The sequence below is a fragment of the Natator depressus genome, chromosome 17, assembly GCF_965152275.1.
Source record: "Natator depressus isolate rNatDep1 chromosome 17, rNatDep2.hap1, whole genome shotgun sequence".
Taxonomy (NCBI): Eukaryota; Metazoa; Chordata; order Testudines; family Cheloniidae; genus Natator; species Natator depressus.
In genome coordinates, this window is record NC_134250.1 from 10,682,199 (window position 1) to 10,703,945 (window position 21,747).

At 42.6% G+C, this 21,747-nt stretch overlaps 1 protein-coding gene across 10 annotated transcripts in view; it reads left to right on the forward strand.

Annotated features, from left to right (window-relative positions):
• The window catches only part of RAP1GAP2 (RAP1 GTPase activating protein 2), a 252,831-nt gene that overhangs the window by 195,901 nt on the left and 35,183 nt on the right, over positions 1-21,747 (forward strand). For all 10 annotated transcript variants that reach the window (XM_074974531.1, XM_074974533.1, XM_074974535.1 and 7 more), the window contains 8 exons: positions 5,649-5,684; positions 7,787-7,831; positions 9,125-9,157; positions 11,340-11,549; positions 14,514-14,617; positions 15,200-15,278; positions 16,763-16,816; positions 21,352-21,435. In XM_074974531.1, coding sequence (XP_074830632.1) covers positions 5,649-5,684; positions 7,787-7,831; positions 9,125-9,157; positions 11,340-11,549; positions 14,514-14,617; positions 15,200-15,278; positions 16,763-16,816; positions 21,352-21,435 — 645 coding nt within the window. The remainder of the gene's footprint in view (positions 1-5,648; positions 5,685-7,786; positions 7,832-9,124; positions 9,158-11,339; positions 11,550-14,513; positions 14,618-15,199; positions 15,279-16,762; positions 16,817-21,351; positions 21,436-21,747) is intronic.

A 21,747-nucleotide genomic window follows, 5' to 3' on the forward strand; every position in this document is an offset into this window, starting at 1 on the left:
ACTGACCTTCCCCACCGAGCAGGGTCCTAGGACTTGCTGACCCAAGTCAAGCTGATTTGTGTGTGACAGAAGTGGAGGGCCAAAGTAACCCAGGGTGGTGCAGATGAAAGGCAGAGGTGAGATTTAGAGGTGAAATCCATCCGCCACCTCGGAGACTTCCACCAGCCAGCGTGTAGTGGTCTCAGCCCCTCTCTGTCCCGTTTTCCCAGCATGATGTACCTTTGGAGCCACTAACTCTAGTCTGTGAATGGGTTAATACATATCGTAATATATATGAAAAAGGAGCTTCTTTTAAGCTAGTTAAGCTTCTTTTAAGCTAGATAAGATAGTTAAAAAAAAAAAAAGTGGATAAAACCAAGGAACTATTTTGGTATTGCCCCTTTAGTTTAAAGGTGAAGTGAATCACTGTCATTATTTGTGTCTCTATACTCCAGCAGCACCTGCTGTGTGCTAGGCACTTTCCAAACATTTACAAAGACACACTTGCTGCTCAGATCTGAGCACCAGAGTGTGTGAAGGGAGGGGGGTTTGCGTCTGTTTTTCTCTTGCTACAGCTGGAGTGATTATGTGGACCATAAAGTCAGAGTGAAAAGTGGGTAACTTTAACAAATGGTGACTTCAGTGCCTGGGCAGACGGCTATGCGCACACACAGCCCTGAAGAAGTAAATGGGCCTCTGGGAAGGCGGAACAGCTTGCCCGCACGCTTTCAATTGTAGGATCGGGGCTGTGAAGCGCTTGATGTTGAGTCCTTTTTGTGAGAGGCCTTGTGGGACTTTTAATCAAAGTCCCTAACTCATTGGTCTCTTTAGATCATTTGCCAAGTAGGCCATTATCCATAAAACCAAGCCAGCTAAACCACCGCAGGGAGCCGCGTTCACAGCAGACCTTGCATTCCTCAAGGTGTCAGGGTTGTCCTCAGCTGTAGCCAGCGAAATGCAGAATCCTGGACTTGTATCTTGCAAGGTAATGGCTTGTAGGTGTTCTGTTTGAAACTGTCTTCATTTGTAAAAAGAAAAGGAGTACTTGTGGCACCTTAGAGACTAACCAATTTATTTGAGCATAAGCTTCATTTGTAGTTTCTAAGTCTGCATACCAATCTTGGTGGTTGTTATGGATCTTAATTGGCTTTGTTTCCTTTCATTTATCGTTGTTTAAAGATTACCTCCTACAAGGTAAGGTCTTGTGAGCCCAGTTTGAAAATGTTATGTGCAAATTTCATACACTCAGGTTTATATGCACAAACTGAGTAGCTAGCCAGCTGTTTTTCTGCCTGATTTCTGAGCACAAATGGCCACTTCGCAAACACCAGTGGCATGCCGGCATATTGTCCTTTTCTTTGGCTTACAGTGTGCCAATTCCTGTAAAGTTTCATGTTTTTTCTTAAAGCCCCAGCCTCTGTGTGATCATGTGAGAATCTCAGCTCCGTGTTTTTGTTTGTAAGTCAGTTTCTATCTCCCTTGGTTGTGGAGAAACACTTGAAAATGTGACCCCTAAATGCACAAAACCCAGAAAGCAAATCAAAAGAAGCCCAAACATTATTTTTACAATCTCGTGATTTTTAAGCCAATGTCATGATTTTTGAACACTAGGTTGGCAATACTGGTAGTGTTATAAGAAAAAATAGCTTAAGAGCCATAGTAAAACTGAACATAAATTGGGGCAGGTAACTGAGACAACAAATGACTTTATAGTTTAGTTGAACAAGAGGTGATCATCATTTGAAATATTATATTGCACAAATGAAAAGCAAACTCTGAGTCATGCTAAAATTGCTGCTATTCCAACTGATTGTTATTCACCTGCTAATGGATTGGTCATGTTCACTATATTCACTTTGCCATAAGGGTGGGTAAGTTCTCAACCTTCAGCCTTATTTTGACTCTTGTTCTGGCATTTTCTGTGGGAGCCAAGTATAGTACTTTCAGTGTTTTTATTTCAAGAGTGACTGTAATAGGGTGAAACAAATTGCAGGAGGAAGCTAAAGGGAAGTGGCCTTATCGCAATAAACAAGGAAAGAAAGAGTAGGCAGGACGGGGAGTATTTGATGCTGTGACACTACACCCCATAGAGAGATTGTTATGATATGAATATGCATATCTATGGCATAATTATGCAAGATGGTCTTGTGAGATATCATTGGAAAGGTGATGATTTACTGAATATGATTATCCTATTTGTATGCATGTGTCATTTCTGTATCTAAAGTTAGGAATATGGACTATGTATCAATTACAAAAGTGTTTGCACCTGGGGAACGCCCACCAGACAAAGTTCAATCAGTCTGGCTAGTTAGTTAATGCACCATTAGCGAGAACAATAAGACTTTGAAGATGCTAATCTGCCACCTTCCTGTGAAGTCTTCCTGAGGATTTATGGCTGCTTTGACACTACAGGGTCATGTGATCATGTCACCTGGTATTAGACTCCATCTTGGGCTGCTAGTATTTTTCCACAAAGGGGGCGGGGATCAAACTGGGAAACAAAGGATTCCAGCCGTACGTAAATCCTATGTAAGGCAGGGAAGTGAGTTAATCAGGGTTGGTTCCTCACTGAATCCCCGCCCAAGATGACTACTGAAAATACCTCAGAATGATCTGGGGAAGAAAGGACTGGACCCAGGCTAGAAGGTGTCTGGCCTGTGAAAGGAATATCTGGAGTTCTAAGCTGCAAGCAAGAGCAGTTCGTCTTTAAGAAACTCTGCAATCTGCTTAAAACAACATTTTGGGTGAGAAATTATTACTTGCAGCCAGTTTCTTTAGTGTATTAAGCTTAGTTTGCGTCTTTGCTTTATTTGCTTAGTAATCTACTTTGATCTGTTTGCTGTCCCTTAAAATCACTTAAAATCTATCCTTTGTAGTTAATAAACTTGTTTATGTTTTCTTTAAACCAGTTTGTGCAATTCATAAGGGGGGAGGCAACAAGCTGTGCATATCTTCCTCCACACTGAGGGAGGGAGCGATTTTCATGAGCTTACACTGTACAGCTCTCTGTGCTGTGCAAGACCATACAATTTTAGGTTTGCACCCCAGAAGGGGTGTGCACTTGAGTGCTGGGCAATCCCCTAACTGATTCTTCCCATGCAGAGCTGATTTCAGTGTCCGTGTCTTTCTGCACCTGGGTGTGTCCATACCTGTGTGTGTGCTACAGGAGGGGCCCTCAACCTTTTTCTTTGTGCGGCGCCCCCCCCAACATGCTATAAAAACTCCACGGTCCGCCTGTCCCGCAGCAACTCTTTTCCTGCACATCCAGTAGATTCAAAACCAGGGCTAGCATTATGGGGTAGCAAGCAGGGCGATTGCCTGGGGTCCCATGCCGCGGGGGGCTCTGCAAAGCTAAGTTGCTCAGGCTTCGGCTTCAGCCCAGGGTGGTGGGGGCATGGGCTTCAGCTTCAGCCCCAGGTCCCAGTGAGTCTAACGCTGGCCTTGGTCTCTGGCTTATTTTGGCGGACCCCCTGAAACCTGCTCATGACCCCCCAGTGGGCCCCCGGACCCCTGGGTGAGAACCACTGTGCTAAAAGAGGCTTCAGGGCCTGGTACAGCATGACAGGGTGAGGAAGCCTAGGTTGGTGGAACGGATGGGCTCAGTGGGACCCCAGTACATCAGGTGGCACCATGGAGTGTGTGTGTGTGTGGGGGGGCAACCCGTCACAGATGCATTTAGCCACCTACTGCTAATCTCATGTATTTAATGATATTGAAGGGAATAAATAATGTACGTATAAGAGGGTAACTTGGCCTTAGGGAAGCTCCTTGGAATCAATCTTGCAGCTGAATATATCCAAGCTCAAATTGATTTGGCTGGTGTCGTTGACATGTATCAGATAAACAGTACGCAAGGTACCACTTCATTGAAACAGGGAGTGCTCAAAATTTCTCTCTCTGTTGGTCTGTCTACCTGCCTACCTATCTTGTGCTCATCTCTATCACGTCTGAGCACTCTTCTGAGGGAACTGCAGTGGGTCTGACAGGTTGAGAAAGCCTATGGTTGGGTAAAGGACCAACATGCCCCGTGCTCGGGTTTCAAGCCACATGCTTGGAAGGAAAAAGGACTTTTCTGCAACTGGGGTTAACCAAAGAAAATCTCAAAGGATTCTTACTGCCAGGTTTTCTCTGGCTTTGATCAGTCCAACCCGCAGACTCCCTGGTGCTCAGTCCTCTGATAGTCACTTGGGATACAGTAATTCATGTTGACTGGGGATCTCATAGCTGGGCTCCTTGGCCATGTTAGCCATGACGGTTCATACCAGCGGTTGAGTCTCTGCTCGGGGAGTGAGTGTTAACTAGCCGAATGGGGTGTCTATGCCCCAGTACATGAAGTTGTAATCCAACATAGTTCCTGTTTCCACTGAAGAAGATTAAAATACCAGGTTGAGTGTTTCTAGACAGAATGCAATGCAAATGTATGGCAAGTGCTGATGCTGTGAAATCATCACAGCATGTATCTCGGCTGGATAACAGCTGTTTTATCAAATCTTTCTCCTAAGCAATCAGCTGATTAGTTCTGTGGGTTATGGGAATAGCTTATGCTGAGCAGGGGGAGGGAGGAAGAGACCTACTTTATTCAAGAGGTTCACACAGAATCCCATCAGAAAGGTGAGTGCGTGAGACTGAACCTGAGGGAGAAAAATCTCCCCTTTCACCCTACGGCAGCTCTTTGTACACTGTACAGAGACATAATTACCTGCTAAGTTATGTGTCTCTTTGGCCTGTCCTCTGACAAGGGGGTGTGTGAACCACTGATCCATTACCAGATGGAAAGTCAGATCTGCTTAAGCGTGTGTGTGTGTGTGTGTGTGTGTGTGTGTGCGCGCGCGCGCGCGCGTGCAATTACATTGCCCTCTGGTTACTTTATGAGACAGTATGAAGCACATTAATGATGCTGCTAAAAACTGACCATATTTCTGTCCAGCGGCCACCATCCATAGAGGATATAAAGCCACTGGTGCTAATGTTGCGAGAGGGGGAATGTTGTTTTAATTTTGGCTAAAGCACAGGGCTGGGAGTCAGGACTTCGGCGGTTTAACCCCTGGCTCTGCTACTGACTTACTGGGTGACTTTGGGCAAGTCACTTCAACTCTCTTTGCTCTAGTTTTCTATGATGAAAATACTGCCTTCCAGGTCTGTTGTAAAATTTAATTATCGATGTTGGCAAACTTGGTTTACATGGCCCTTCCTCAATACAGACCACTGGACTTGATGACTTCTTGAGGTCCCTTCCAGCCAGACATTTCTATCATTCTGTGGTCCTATAAAATGCCTTGAGATCCTCAGATTGTAGGCATTACAGAGTGCAAACTATCATTGCTATTAATATGTAGATATGAAGATTTCATCGCTTACCATCACTAACAGTAGCCATTTACTCCAGTTACTTAATTTTTACGAGCATATTAATTTTTTTATTGTCACACTTGTAAAAGAAAAGATCTAACATTAATCTCTGATGTAAATTAATTTCTCTTTATAAAAACCTCAGTGAATCACTTTTCTCCTCTTTGGCCCTGGTGAACCTGGAGATGGGTCAGAACCAGAACCCCAGATTGAAAGTTGGGGGGATATTTGAAATCCATATCCAGATCTGAATTGCGCAAGTTGACCTCATTTCTATTCCAGACAGGCAAGTGATTTATCTTTTGTTTGTTTTTCAGTCTGCAGAGTTCTTTGAAATGCTGGAAAAAATGCAGGTGAGTAGCATGACAGATGTGGTACACAGCACCCCCCATTGACGCATTATTTCTCCTTAGGAAAACTGTACAGAATGACAATAAACAGATACTGTGAGGATAGCAAATTCCCAAAGCAGTATGTGACTTTAACGTGGCAGGGTGATCTTACAATACACAAATATAGTCCACATCACTGTGTCATTAAAAATAATATTGTCCCAGTCTAAACTGATCAGAGAGGATGCTTGGGTACTAAATCTGAATATAAAAAATCAGATGAAATTGTATAACTTCCCAGAAGGGTCTTGGTGAACAGCAGTAGATCTTAGTCCTTTTGTGATCAATCCACGTTGTTGCTGAAAGATTTTTTTGAAAGCATCTCCCCAGCTTTTAGTCTTTCTAGGGTTTCAGCACACACCGACACACATGACCTGAAATGTAAGCCAATTATTTTCAGGTGCATAAGATTTAGACTCAATATGCCTGTCGCCTCACAGTTTGAGCAGTCAGACAACACAAGGAATATGTTTTGCTGGGACACTGCTGGGCAACACTGCCCTGATTCAGTAAAACCGAGGTCCTTTAAAACACATACGTGGCTTCAAGCATATGAGTAGACTCCCTGGTGATCAAATTTAAAGTGCCTGGATGAATTGAGGCCATAGCACTTGGCGTTGTGTTTTGCAGTGTCTTGGTATTTAGGTCGCATTTAACAGCAGCAGTCTGTGGTTGGCTGTATAATGCAAAGTAAAGGAAGTGACTCGATCCATTTTACCGCACTTGGCGTGACATTTTCCTAATTTGCCTTATAGGCCATGGCTACGCTATGAACTAAGGGTGTGATTCCCCGGCTTGCGTACACGTACTCCTGCTAGCTTTCACCGAGCTAGGGAGAAACATAAATAGCCGTGAAGCCATAGTAGCACAAGTCTTGGCAGCAGAAGCGCAGCTGAGCCCTGCGCATACCACTGGTGTCAGGTGAGTTTGTGCTCACGTGGCTCACATGGTTTGTACTCCCCTCTGCTGTCACTGCCTGTACTGCCGTGGCTACCCTGCTATTTGTACTCACGCTGGCTTGGGGATATGTACAGGAGCAGGGGAACCACACCCTTAGCTCATGGCGTGGAGACGTAGCCCTAGAAGGTATGTGTTTGGTAGACTGTGCAAATAACGGATTTGAGGGATCGCTGGCAATTCTAAAAAAAAAACTGGGGCCGGGGAAAGTTTTGGTTTGAACCCAAACTAACGTTTTTTAAAATAAAATTCAGTGAATTGAAAAAGTAACAAAATAGTTGGTTTTGGTCAAAGGAAACTTTTTGTTTGACCCAAAATGAAAAGTTTCAGTTGGATTTCAAGCATTCTTAACTACTTTTGGAGTGTTTCCATTTTTTCAGTTCAAAATGACTTTTTGTTTCAAAATTCCTTTAATTTTATTTTAAAAATGCCGCATTTTGTTTACAAGTGTTGGCGCAAAATGTTTTGATTTTTTCCCCCAGAATTTATTTTCGGTGTTTTTTGACCAAAGCGGTGTGGCAAAACTGACATGAATTCATAAAACATTGTGGTGTCGCTGAATCTACATTTTTTGCCAACAAATTTCACTCCACTCTAGTTGTTACAAGATGTCAGCTGGCACATGGAAACTAACATGGTAAAATCCCTGTGTGGACAAGGCCGTTTATAATTTTCACACGTATTAGCAGGTCAAGGAAAAAAACATGGTGGGGAGCCTAGGATAACCTGGCTGGTCACTGAGGGCTGGTCTACACTAGAAAATTTAGGTTGACTTAGCGACATTGCCTAGGGGTGTGAAAAATCCACACTCTTGGGTGACATCGTTAAGCCGACTTAACCCCCAGTGTAGACAGCATTAGGTCAATGGAAGAATTCTTCTGTCGACTAAGCCATTGCCGCTCGGGGAGGTGGCTAACCTGCACTGATGGGATGGACTACTTACACCGACAGGATGGAATACTGCTGTAGTATTCAAAGTGTAGAAAAGCCCTCAGAGTGGTCATTTAAGAGAGATTTCACTGCTATGAAATATCATTGGGTTTTTTTTCTTCCATACCGTAGCAAACATCTTAATTATTTAACTTATTATTATTCATTTAAAACAGGCACCAAAACCTGAAGACCAGAGAATTGGAAGCCAGAAAAATAAGGTTGGTGTTGGAATGGATGTTGCTCGTTGTGCAGAACTCTCAAAATAATTTTCTATCTCTAGAACTAGGGATTTCAGGGAATGTTGGTAAAGCCACCGACTAAAAAATTGAAAGGATTTAAATGTTATCTAAAGACATGGGACTAATTGAATTGCAAAGATAAAGTAGATGTGCATGCAGGCCCCTAATCTAGCCTTAGGTCTCAGACCTGTTTGTCTTTCTGCAGTGAGCTGTTTAAAATGGTTTGTCTTTTAATCACATTGTTGAGAACCTTATGTTGGTAACTGAATGGGGAAATGGTTCCGTTATGTCCTTATGCACTGAGGTATTTTGAAACAAAGAATCACAGGAGGAATGGAAAAGTCACCTACCCCATCTTTCCACTAATGCAGGGCTGGTTTTAAGCCCAATTCAGTAGTTCAGTCCCTGTGGTAAACTGCTGGTCTGGTTGCCTTTCTACTCAGCTCTTATTTGTGGGAATTGCACAGCTTGCCCATCTCAAACAAACTTACAAAGCTCAGGGTATTGGCAATAGGATATGAAGAAATATTTATCTCTACAGCACTTCACTGGGCCTTCAGTTCTCCCCTGTGTCTGGGGGGCCCATTGGGGAGCAAGTTATAGCTCCTTGATTCTGCACCGACCTGGCCCTAGCGTCAGTTAGAATAGTCTAGGGGCTGTTCCCCGCCGTATCCCCTGCATTGGGATGCGGGATTATGGCTGACACCAGAGCCTACTCCACTTGCTCACTCTCTCAGGTGCTTATATGACCCTTATTACTGACGTATCTGAGCACCTCTAGATTGTTACCCCCTGTGAGGGAGGAAGTACCTACATATTGGATATGGGGAAATGAACCACAGAGAGACAGTGACTTGCCCAGTGTCACACAGGAGGTCTGTGGCAGAGCAGGAAATTGAGCTGGGGTCTCCTGAGTCATAACCATTGGACCATCCCTCCTCCCACCTGAGTTTACACTACTGATTGCCCGTCCACTAGTTGAATTCTTCACTGGCAGACAGATTGTATCAGCTGGCCCTTTCTGTTTGACCAGGGGCAAGAATGCTCCGTGGCTTAGTTTCCCCATCTGTCAATTTCCTATCACACAGGGGTGGTGTGAGGATAATTTTTTGTTTGCAAAGCGCACGGCACTGGGAACATTAAAACATACTTTTACTTTCTGTACAATAGGGCAGGTTAAAAATGTTTGCATTAAATGGAAAGGGGTAAGGATGTAATAAATACCTAATGGAGAACAAGCAATCATTTCTGTGGTGTTTTGATCTTTTATAGGAAGATTACATCCCATACCCCAGCATTGATGAGGTAGGTGCTTTAAAGCATGTTTGGATGGCTGCCTTTTTCAAAATGTTAATAAAAGTTATTTGTAGGGATTCTTTCCTGTCTTATGGATGAGCTGTGAAACCAAGATCATGGCCACGTTGCTTATTAAAATGCCATTTGTTCTCTAGAATAATGGTGGCTGTCTCTACGGTTGAGCTATGTGATTTTTATAATTGATTTTGTACATGAGCCTAGAGGCCACAACACATTGTCGTAAGCGAGGAGAATAAATAACAAGCACAGTGTTCTGTCCTGGCTCAGTTGCATTGTGGGGAATTGTATTTCATGTACCTAAATTCCCCCAGCCATTCCAGGTCGCTGTGATATTTGTCAGATTGTGGAGTTATCACCAGACCTGAGTAAGGGGCAACGTGTACCTGGGCTGAATTCTTCCTCTGGAGAGGTCTCTCTAGTGTTTTATTTCCCTGTTTCCTGGGGGCTGGAGGAGTACTGCAGACTACGGGTGCAGATTGCTCCTTCTTTCACACTGGCTCAGCTGTGCTAGCCAACATATTGTGTGTGTGTGTGGGGGGGGAGCGAGGGGGTGCCCACTCCCTGCCCATCATCCCAAGATGGGGAGTAACAGTGATATGAGTTTGTTTGCACCAGGGAACAAGGGGGCCTTACACCCCTTTGTTCCCCTGCATGAACACACAAGGCAGCTCACACCTGTGCCTTGTCTGTCTTGAACTGTTGCACTCCGTTGCCGCACACTGCTGAACGACTGCTGCTACATCGCAACCCAGAGGTGGCTGCAATTCAGTGGTGTGTGAATTGATTCTATATGCTGATATTCAGCCTGTAACACACTTTTGGATCCTTTGGGACGAAAGACACTATATAAACGTAAGTCATTGTTCCTGCGCTGTTTGTCACTGCATTTGTTACTTACCTCAATCCACACCAGATGGATTTCAGAAAATAGTTTGCCCGATCGGTTAGTAAAGTGCTTTGGGATCAGCCCGGGTGAAAGGCATTAGATAAACATAAGTTGTTATAAAGGGATTCATTTAGGGCCTGATCCTGCACTACCACTGAAGACAATGTAACTGACTTTAAAGGCATGATCATGTTCTGGTTGGAGAACCACTCTTGCTGATGTGTTTTATGCTTTCCTCCACCCCCAAAATAACCTTTAATAATGAAACAAAGGTAATGCTGTTAACTTGGTGCTATTACGCTGGAACATTTCACTTGCAATCTGGCTACTCTCCCAGACCCTATGGTAGTACTGCTATTGATCAGTGGCAGTGAGAGAAGTACAATCTCAGGCTTCTCGATTATTGAGTCCTGCAAGACTAGGAAGTATTGATAATGCTGATTTGACAAGCATGTGGCTGGCTATTTGATTTTTACCTGCCTAGTGGCTAGCACACCCTGGACCACCCTCCTCTCCCATCTTTTAAGCAATGAGATGGTTGATAAGCATTAAGGACCCATGACACCTGAGAATGAGTCCAACTTCTACTGCAGAGGTAAATGCACCCTTGGTCTGTTGTTACTCAGGAAAACTCACATTAAAGTCAACGAGAGTTCTTCCTGAGCTAAGAGGGAGCAAGCAGTGAATAAAGACCACAGGATTTGGCCCTACCCGTGTTGGTTAGTTGCTAATGAACTTACCTGCAAGAGGTTGGAACACAAACGATTGTTTCCCAGCTTTCGTGGTCAGCATGAAAATCTCATTGTCTCTCGATGTTATGAATCTCGTGATGTTTGGTGTGTTTCTTAAAGCCTCAAATCCTGGAAACACTTGATTAAATGAAAGCTGAGATTCTAAAGGAAAAAAAGAGTATGATGTTTTCTAGCCTTTATAGTTGCACAGAAAAGCTTGAAAATGTGACTCAAGTGCACCCTTAAAGGCTCAGAAGACCAGTAAAAAGAACCGCAAATGTATTATTTAAAAAAAAAAATCATTATTTTTCAGCCAATCTCATCAATTTGGGGGCCTGACTCATGATTTTTAAATGTTTGGGGTTGGCAATACGGAGCTCTTGACTCCTCTGTTTCTCCTTAATGGTGATGGGAGACTCTAAAGGCTTGATCCAAAGCCTATTGAAGCCAATGGGAAACACTCCCACTGACTTCAGTGTGCTTTGCCCCGGCTAATCCAGTCCCTGTTGCACTGTATTGTATCCTCACTGCGCTGTATCGGAATTCTTTACAGATTTTAGAGAAAGGAAGCCCTTATCCCATGATCATTCTGCCCCAATTCGGAGGATACTGGATTGAAGATCCAGAAAATCTCAGCACGCCCACCTCGTCGGATAGCAGCATCTCTGAAGAGGAAGAGGAAAACCTTAGCCCTAGCACGTATGGGTATAAATTAGAGTGCAAAGGTGAAGCCCGGGCATACAGAAAACACTTTCTAGGAAAGGTCAGTGGTCAATACGCATCTACGTTTCTCAGTCTGTTGTAAGCTATCTGTTTACTGTGGCACTCTGTCCCCCTCTAATGGTGGCTAGGCAAATTAGAGATTGATGAGCCTGCTATCGGGTTAGCTAAGAGAGGAAGGTCTTTTAGCTCAGGCAATAGAGGCTCACACATTAAGATCCACAGATCCTAGTTGTGATCTTTGATGCTGCTGACCTACCTGGAGACATTAGTGTTATGTGTATAATCAACAAATTTTCTTCAAGGAGGAGAATTAGTTGGGCCAGTTGAAAAATGTTGATTTATTTTCATCAACATTTTAAATTACAATGAATCCCCTTGCACAATTTTTGAGGGAAAACCTCATTTCATTTTTCAGCCATCTCTAGTAACTAGTGTTTATCTAGATGTAGCCATTTGGGTGAGGACATGAAAGGGCACTTCCCCGACAACATGGCTGCAAAACTCCAGCCGTTTCACTGCTGGACTCCCTCCCCGTTTACGTGGTTGCCCCTTTGTTCAGCTCTCTCTGTCATTTTGCTATTGGGCTGATTTCTCTGTTAAGAGCTGACAGTACTGTATGAGATATATAAATGAAGACAGCCCCTCTTCTGAAAAGTTTATCCAGCAGAGTCAGGCAGAGAGAAAACAGGATGGACCATGGGAAACCCAGAGGAGCGGGTTAACTTAGAATTGTGTGCCTTCTCCCACACACGTAACAAAGGGCCAGGGTTGTGAGTTTGAATCCCATCATTTCAATAAAGGTGCTATTCGCACAAGTGCTCGGAAGGGTCTCCAGACTTTTCTGGCCCCAGTCACCCAGCCTGGATCAGTGTTCTAAAGCGTGAGACCTCTGTCACTAAACTCGGAAACCGTTTTCCATCGGAAAAAGCCGTTTCCACTCCACCAAAACTTTTTGCTCAGTTATATGGATTTCGACAAAATTTGGTTTGAAAAAAGAATGTGGAAAACCTGTTTTGAAAATGTCAGAACATCTTGTTTCAATGGTTTTGGAACAGAACGTTTTGATTTTTTTTTGTTTTGAAGTGCCTTTTCATTTCAAAAGGTACTTTATTGTATATGTTAAAAAATGGTCAAAATCCTAACAAACCATTTCAAATGGAATTGTTTGAGTCATTCCATGTGACAATTTTTTCAGAATTTCATTTTGCAAAAAAAATTTCAAAATCTTGGCTTTTTGTCCCAATTTTGGATTTTTTTTCCAAATCTAAGAATTTTTCATGGGAGAGAAAATCCATTTCCCAACCAAATCTGCATGTCACTTCCCTTAAGTTATTACAGACCCCTTCTCCATTTTAATCTAGTAACTTCCTTCTTGTGGACAATGTGAAAACAGTGAGATTTTAGGAGTGGTTTTGAATAGGGATAATGAAGGGTTGGAAATCCAGTATACTATTCAGTACTCCTGATACTCTTTAGGCATTAGTGAGACTTATTACTGGTCCCTGATAGTCATACAGTTGCTTTTTACAGTATTGTCATCAAGAATCTCTTCATGATATTGAGTTAAAAAAATTAGTAATGTGTCTAAGTCACAAACATTTGGGCTGAGATCTAAGCTTCCCCAATTTTTTTGGTGGGGCTGGATGCTATCTGGATCTGGCCCATGTGTTCAGACATTCACAAGCTCAAACGTGAGATAAATTATTATTTGGTTCACCTTTGACCCTTCCATTGATTGAGTCAGAGTTCCTTAGATTCATAGATATTAAGGTCAGAAGGGACCATATGATCATCTAGTCTGACCTCCTGCACAACGCAGACCACAGAATCTCACCCACCCACTCCTGCAAAAAACCTCTCACCTATGTCTGAGCTATTGAAGTCCTCAAATCGTGGTTTAAAGACTTCAAGGAGCAGAGAATCCTCCACCAAGTGACCCATGCCCCATGCTACAGAGGAAGGCGAAAAACCTCCAGGGCCTCCTCCAGTCTGCCCTGGAGGAAAATTCTTTCCTGACCCCAAATATGGCAATCAGCTAACCCTGAGCATATGGGCAAGATTCACCAGCCAGATACCCAGGAAAGAATTCTCTGTAGTAATTCAGATCCCACCCCAGCTAACATCCCATCATAGGCCATTGGGCCTATTTACCATGAATATTTAAAGATCAATTAATTGCCAAAATCATGTTATCCCATCATACCATCTCCTCCATAAACTTATCGAGTCTAATCTTAAAGCCAGATAGGTCTTTTGACCCCACTGCTTTCCTTGGAAGGCTATTCCAAAACTTCACTCCTCTGATGGTTAGAAACCTTTGTCTAATTTCAAGTCTAAACTTCCCAATGACCAGTTTATATCCATTTGTTCTTCTGTCCACATTGGTACTGAGCTTAAAGAATTCCTCTCAGGCATGCTCAAGGCAGGACAAGAAGTAATTGACTTAATCTGCAACCAGGGAGATTTAGGTTAGACATTAGGAACTTTCTAAGTATCAGGATAATTAAGTACCGGAATAGGCTTCAAGGGAAGTTGTGGAATCCCCATTACTGGAGGTTTTGAAGAACAGAATAGACAAACACCTGTCTGGGATGGCCTAGGTATATTTGGTCCTGCCTCAGCTCAGGGGGATGGATTAGATGACCTCTTGAGGTCCCTTCCAACCCTATATTTCTATAATTCTATTGTCTCATCCTGAGGGAAAAATCCTTATTTACTTTTGCCAATCAAAACATTTGTCCCTGTGAATAAATGAAGGACAGAGTAATAAAGACTACAGGCTGAAAAATAAATAAACCCTTTCAGGTTCCCAAAGGACCGAGACATGGAGCGTTTGTGAGTGAGGTGTTGGAGAATTTCTTAAGACAGTAATGAGTCATCCTCAATTTTCTCTTGACACAGGGACCAGTGTCTAAGAAGCATTCTAGGTAGCGGGGATGTAGGTTGTTGCCAGTAGATAAGGCTGCCTTATCACATCACATTAACACATCTCTTCTATTTTTAGGATCATTTAAATTTTTATTGTACAGCCAGCAGCCTAGGAAATCTGATCCTTTCTATTAAGTGTGAAGAGGCAGATGGTACTGAATATTTAAGGATTATACTCAGGTATGAAATGCCCTCCCTTCTCCCCCCAAGGTTAAACAAAAAATCACTATTTAAATATCCTTTATCTGTTTTTTCACTCTAATGGATGTAGATGAACTTGCTACTCCTAGATTTAACACATGTCCCACATGACGATATGAAAGGGGTTGGAGTATTATTTTACTTTCTCTGGATTTGGAATACTGTATCTTGAGATTGCTCTCGGAGTGAACATTAGACTTTGATCTATAGCCAAGCCCAGTGAAACTGAACATAAAAATCTCTGTGAGGATATTGGATAATATCAATCATATTTAGCATCATCCGTTCTGTAAACTGATGAGACCCGGTGTCTGAATTATCTTCTTCGTCCCTCACCAAAATATGAATATTTTAACATAACAGAGCTGCAGGGGCAATAAAAGAAATTCTAGCCATACACTGGAAATGCAGCAGGGTATCATTTCCAAACGTCTGGAAGAGATTCCCGCTGTGGCTTCACTGCACATTACCAGTCCCAATTAGTATGCATGGAAGCTCTGGAGGCATGTCTATTATCGTAACTTATTTCATGTTCTCTGTTCTTCTCTTTTCCTTTCTCAGGTCCAAACTGAAAACATTACATGAAAGGATCCCCCTGGCAGGACTTAGCAAGTTTCCTAGTATCCCACAGATTGCAAAGGTGAACTGTCTATATTGCCTGGAGAGAACTGCTTTACAAGACGTGGATGCTCTAGGTGCACCATGGAAAGCTTTTCAAATGCAAATACTGTGCTGCTTTAACATTTTGGGTGCAGGAGGTGGAGTTCTTAGACAGTCAATGTAGAGAACAATATCCAGGTTTTAGGGCTCTATTCCTGCTCCTGTTGTGTATTTGCTGCGTGACTTTGGGCAAGTCACTTACCTGCTTTGTGTCTCAATTTCCACATCTGTAAAATGGGGATTATATAATGTGTACCTCTCAGGCGTGGTGAGTCATAGTCATGTTAACGATTTTAAAGATCTTGGAGACCTTTGGTGGAATAGTGGTATTCGAGTGGATGGTGTTGGTTATTCTTACTACTCTATGTTACATGTGAGCACAGCCATGATCTACTGCTGCCAGAGAGGAGAGAAGGAATTAGGAGAGAGAGGGATGTAAATGGTCAAGCCATAAAGAAAACGAAGGTTCCTGCTATTATTTTGTGTGTTGGCCTGATAGAACAAGGGGCAGCAAATACACATGTTCTCGCTCAGTCATAAACAAAATGCTATTCTAGTTTGCCTGCGCTATGGTCTCCGGATCCTTCTCTGCAGGGAGCAATGTGTTGTGATAATGCAGCTTTATTTTGGCTCCTACTTCAGCAAAGCAAAACCTTTGCTAAGCAGTTTATTTGGCAAATTTTGCCCTTTATTCTGTTCACACATTATCTGAGAACAGACTGTGATTTTTACCAACTTGTTCGTCTGCCTGTGTGAACAAATTTCAGGCTTGCAAACTGCTTGCTGCCAGCAGTCAGTCTTCATGAGTTTAATATTTGAGGTGTGTGATTGATTGCCTTTCTCATGTGGTATTTTTTTCTGTTTCCTGATTGGATGACTTAAGCTATACAAACAACTGCAAATAACAAATTTTGCTTTGCCACGGGCCCGTGATCATTTCCGTGAACAAATGTGCGCCTGCATGCACCTTTGTGAAATGAGAAGAGAGCTGTAAAGGCGGTTTGGAGCAAAAGGCTATATATGGGCCACTTAAATGTCAATGAATCATTATTCACTTAGGTCTGTTTTGTGCAAACCCTTTAATGTGAGAAGTCAACTCCTATGAGTAGTCTTCACCTGTAAAATTCTGAAACTACCATGCCATCGCTGATCGGATTAGAATGAGAGATGGAGCTGTGAAGACAACGCATGCAATTTAGAGCCGAATTTGGCTCATTATATTAAGTTAGCAGCCTTGACTTTGAGTATATCTTCCCTCAGTGGCGATTCAGTGGAATGCTGGGGGTGAGGTCTCCTATGCAGATTGGAGAGGGCAATTCTGTCTATATGCTGGAGGAATCGAGTTCTTGCCGGGCGTTGTATTTGTCCCCTCTCCGCTACACACACACACGGTAAAAAGAAGTCAAGTGCTTTTATAAACACTGTCCTCCTGCCTCATGCTGATTTTGTTTTTCTTTGTGGTAGGCTTTCTGTGACGATGCCTCCGGACTGAAGTTTAACCCAGTCCTGTACCCCAAGGTGAGGATAAAGACCATAAAATACTCTGGCGCAGGGATGCTATATCTGAAGGGGCTGTTTTTCAAAACTGCTTGTGTCATTATGCGCCTAATTTGTGCATTCATTTACATATGCAAAATAAGTATGTGCCAACACAATTGGCTCGTTAGCTGCATAGCTAATAGTAAAGCGAGGAAGTAACATTTTTGGGGTGGGACCCTTGAGACGTGCAGGCAAGCATATTTTTATTAACGACTGATGGAGTAAGGGGAGACTGTGATTTTATTAACGACTGATGGAGTAAGGGGAGACTGTGATTCAGGAATTCTAATAAGTCACTGGACTTTGTTTCCCGGCCTCAGTCCCCGGACCTGGGGTAAGGTCACAAACGTTTAATACGCCTGTCACATGAGTGGGGTCTATATGCACTGACACCAGCGGGTACTTTTCTAGGGGGCACAGAACTGAACACGGTCTTTTCGCAGCTGTGTCTCTTTAAGGAAGTTTCTGGCTGAACCACATGCAGATGCAGTTCCTAATATACTATTTTTTTAATTAGATGAGTCGGGATATGAATTTGGAAATCCTCACAATAGGTAGAATGTCGTAGCAAGTCAAGCCCGGGCACCGTATGCCAATTGATTAATTTAACTTAAAACAATATTAACCCTTCTTCAAGATGATGGGCTTGACAGCCTCTTTATGGGTTACATTCCCACCTCTGTGCGGCATGTAGAACAGAAAGGAGGCTGTTGGCTGCTTGCATGCAAACCAAAAAGATGTTTAATGGGGGGAAACCCATTTTCTAATTTGTATGCTACTTTTGAGTCAGTGTGTCAAAATCTCATTTGTAGAGGGTATGTAACTTTTGGTATGACTCTGGCATTAATGTCTATACACACTGAACTGTGCACCAAAAGAAGCGTACAGAGTTTGTCATTGTGACGGGTAATGATTATTGCCATGCAAATAGCTGGCTAGTGGATCTGTGACTACATGAAACTGGCATGGTTTGGGGTTTCAGTAGAAGCGCCAGATTCAGATCACATCCCTTGAAAAGTTCACGAAGGCAATGTCTACACTGCAAGATAAGCCCGAGTTAGTAGAACTCGAGTTGACAAACCCAGTGTTTGCTAACATAGGGCTTAAGCATCTACACTCATTTGTAACCCCAGGTTAGGAATGGTTGAACCCTAGGTCCCAGCCTGGGGCTCCAGCATCTACACTGCATTATGAGGACTGACGTCCAACCACCCAGATCCCAGGCTTCCTAGCGCCTTCCCAAAATGTGGCCACTCTAGCCCTTTGTTTGTGGTGCAATGTGGGAAAACTTGACGGTCGGCAAACTTGACTGTCCAGAGGACAAAGAAAGTCAGCCTCTGGGATTGTGGAATACTTCTGGAAGACTTGCAGAGCATGAGTCCAGTGGGTCTGTGTCTACACTGCAAAACAATAGGACTTGAACCCTAAGTCCCAGCTTGACTCAGGCTCAGACACTCCACCCCCATGGGATCGTGGGACCTTGGGTCCAAGCCCTGGCTTAGTACGATTTGTGTGTAGTTAGAAGGGGGGTTAGGCTTGAGCCTGAGTTCAAACCTTGGGTTTACATTGCAGTGTAGACATACCCTAAGGATTTTACAAAGCTTTTGTGCTAATCTGGGCTCAGATTTGAGCAAACCTGGGGCCAGTTCGTGGTGTTGTATCCAAATCATATGGAACTAGTGGGTTTCACATGGTATCAGTGGGAAACTTGGTGAGTCTCACTTCGAGATTTTTGGGTCTGTTTGAAACCAAAACTTAAAGGTAAACTCTGTATCTGAGAGCCCACATGGGTTAAAACTATAGAAAATGTTTATTTGAACTGCTTTGAAGCAAAACCCCTTGAGAGTTGCCCCTTTCTAATGATGATGTTGCAGCCCTATAGATCTGGACCTCTCTAGTGATGACATTGATTTAGGGTTAAATTCTGGCATTTAATGGTGAGAATGAGGTTGCCCACAAAAAATTGCAGTGACAATATATGCTTAGAGAGTCATTAAATTCTTGTCACAAGCTTCAAATCAGATTTATGCCTGTGCGCGAGAGGTGGTGTGACCCCTAAAACTACTTAACCACTATAAAAATGCATAGGCAGGGAGTTCGTTCTATTTTGGGGTGGAATATCTTATTCGGGTGGTTCATGCAGAGCTGTCAGCATAGTGTGTGAGCCAGGAGACACTTACGAGTTCTAAGTTCACACCCACTTTAGTCCAAAAGAATTCTCTGTGCTGCTGAGAGCTCTCTCAACACTCTCTATAATTTTTCAATTAGTAATTTGGCCCCTTTGAGCTTCAATGACACAGTCATGATTGCAGGACACTTGAAGAAGCACAAAGGTTATATTTCAGAGTGTGTTTTAATGACGCGGCCTATTTTTCATCTCATTTAAAAAAAAAAGAATAAAACGAGACAAAACAAAACAAACCATAGTTGCCGGGAACTGTGCCTCTCCTGTAACAATAAATCTCTCCTCGGTAGGAGGCAGACTTGAAGGAGTGATGTATTTGCAAGCCCCATGCACGGGAGAAAAAAGGGATGTTGCTTCTTTTACAGCCCCTATTAGTTAGAACATTCATGAAACAAACTGGAGGGGCTCAGGCTGTGATTCTCCAGTGACCGCGAAATGCCCCTCCTTCCCTGTGAAGAACAGCAATGGCAGTCATTTGACATGGCTGAGGTTTTAAAAGGAGTCCAAGGGAGTTAGGCACTAAACTCCCATTTGATTTTGGACACTTAACTCTCTTGGGTCTTTGGGAAATCTCAGCCTCTAGGCAGGAGCGCCACATTAATGCCATTTTTAAAAGCGGCAATGAAGAGTGTGGGGGAAGATACGTCTATAACCTCACTTGGGTCATTGGCAGCGTATGAACTGGAGACTGTTAATGCTGAAAGTTTGAGTCGCTATTGATTAAACTAAAGGAATAATTCTATTAGCAGATAGCTGAAGTCGGCTCTTCTCCTTTTATGTGGATCAACCATTAGAGGGGGACAAAGACACACACTATACTACTGTGGGGGCACATGGATGGGGCTAACAGGCAGAGATATGTGTGGCTGCCCTGTGTCCAGGTTTTGAATATTTGAGCTGGTTTAGTTGGTATAAAAAATGAATAAATGGCCTGTACCATACAGGTTTGGGCCAGCCTAGCTCCATGGAGCTGTGACAATTTATACCTGCTGAGGACCTGCCTCCGGACGTGGGGTGGAACAAAATGTGCTCTTCGGAAGAGATCTTGCAACTGGATTCCATTTGTGTTTCCCTGTCACTACTCAGGCAGTTGTGCTGCCATAGAAACCTCTTACTGGGTAGTTAAAAGCATATTCTTCATTTTTGAAGTATCTTGTATGTTGGAGACCGAGTATGTTAGAAGGCATTTTCACCACCTTTTGGTGTAAACCAAGGTCAAAATTATTTTATTCTTGCTTTGTTGTTGTTTGGAAGTTGAGAACGTCCATTGCACAGTTCACTAAGAGGAATGTCTTTTGATGAGTGCTCTCCTATTAATGCTATTCATTTAAAAAAACATGCAAACCTTTAAAAAAACCCAAAGGTGCTCCATATGCTGCCACTCAGGAGGAACCTCTAATTCACCCAATAGTAGAGCGCCAAAATCTCCCATCCAAACAGCCCCGAACTTTTGGGAAGTTAAAATCCAGATTCATTGGAAGAAGGTGGCTTCTCAGCACCTTCCATGATCAGACTTTATGGGCCAAATCTTCTGCTGGTGTAAGTAGTGTATTGAAGTTCAGGTGGATTTACTCCAGCTGGGACTGGCCTGAGGACAAATGTGACGCTGGTCACTAAAAACTTGAGGGTGCTGTTGAAAATTTGGGCCCTTACATTCTATGGAAGTGTCAGTTCAGTTTTTCCCACTGCTCTGGAATTTTTTTGGCCAAAAAATGCAGATTCTGGGTGCATTTTGCAAATTTCTGTCAAATTCACTGGATTATTTCCATCAACCACTGCCCAGGCAAATTCTGAGAATACAGAAATGTTTTGTTTTGCTGTTTTCAAAATGAAATGTTTTGATTTTTCCATTTGCAATGACTTTATGCTTTCAAATTTTATTTCAGTTTTGTTGAAAAAAAAAAATTAAAGCGTGAAGATGAAGCGATTCATTTTGTTTCCGGTTGAACAAAAGCATTTGATCTGTACCAAAACAAAACGGTTTGCCGAAAAATTTTGTTCTGGTTTTACCCAAAACATTTGGGTTTTAAAATTTTTTTTAAGCCAGTCAATCAAAAAATTAATTATTTGCGTAGCTCTAATGACCTCTAATCTGTTTGGCCCTGACTCTCCACGGTACTGAGCCACAAGCAAGTATGGCACTACATAAATGACCAATAAGAATTTAGAGGTGTGTAGACATGGAAGACTTATTTATCCTGCCAATGGGACGTTACCATTCCAGTCTAAATTGTGCTTCTCCTTAATGCCATTTTTTATCTATGCAACATTTTAGACTCCGGTTCTACAAATTACTGAATTAAATAATTCAAATGATGTTTTATTCCAGGCATCCCAGATGATAGTGTCTTACGATGAGCATGAGGTTAATAACACATTTAAATTTGGTGTGATTTATCAAGAGTTTAAACAGGTAAGCAACCCCATTGTATTGTCATTAAGTATATTCTAGAAAGTAGCTAGGGGGTGTGGTTTTAAAATGCTGTGCACCCAAAACTTTAGCTGAAGTCAATGGGGACTGACTGTGCTCGGCACCTCTAAACGCTTGTAATTATGTTGTATTGTTTTCATTCGAATAATATGTTTCTTATTACTTGCACCTTTTCCTTGCTTGTTAATAAATGATATGATTCAAAAATAAATTAATATGTAAATCAAACCCCAAGCTAAATTAATTTGAAAATGCATTTTAGTGGCCATGTGTTTTTTAGTCAGACGTATGTTT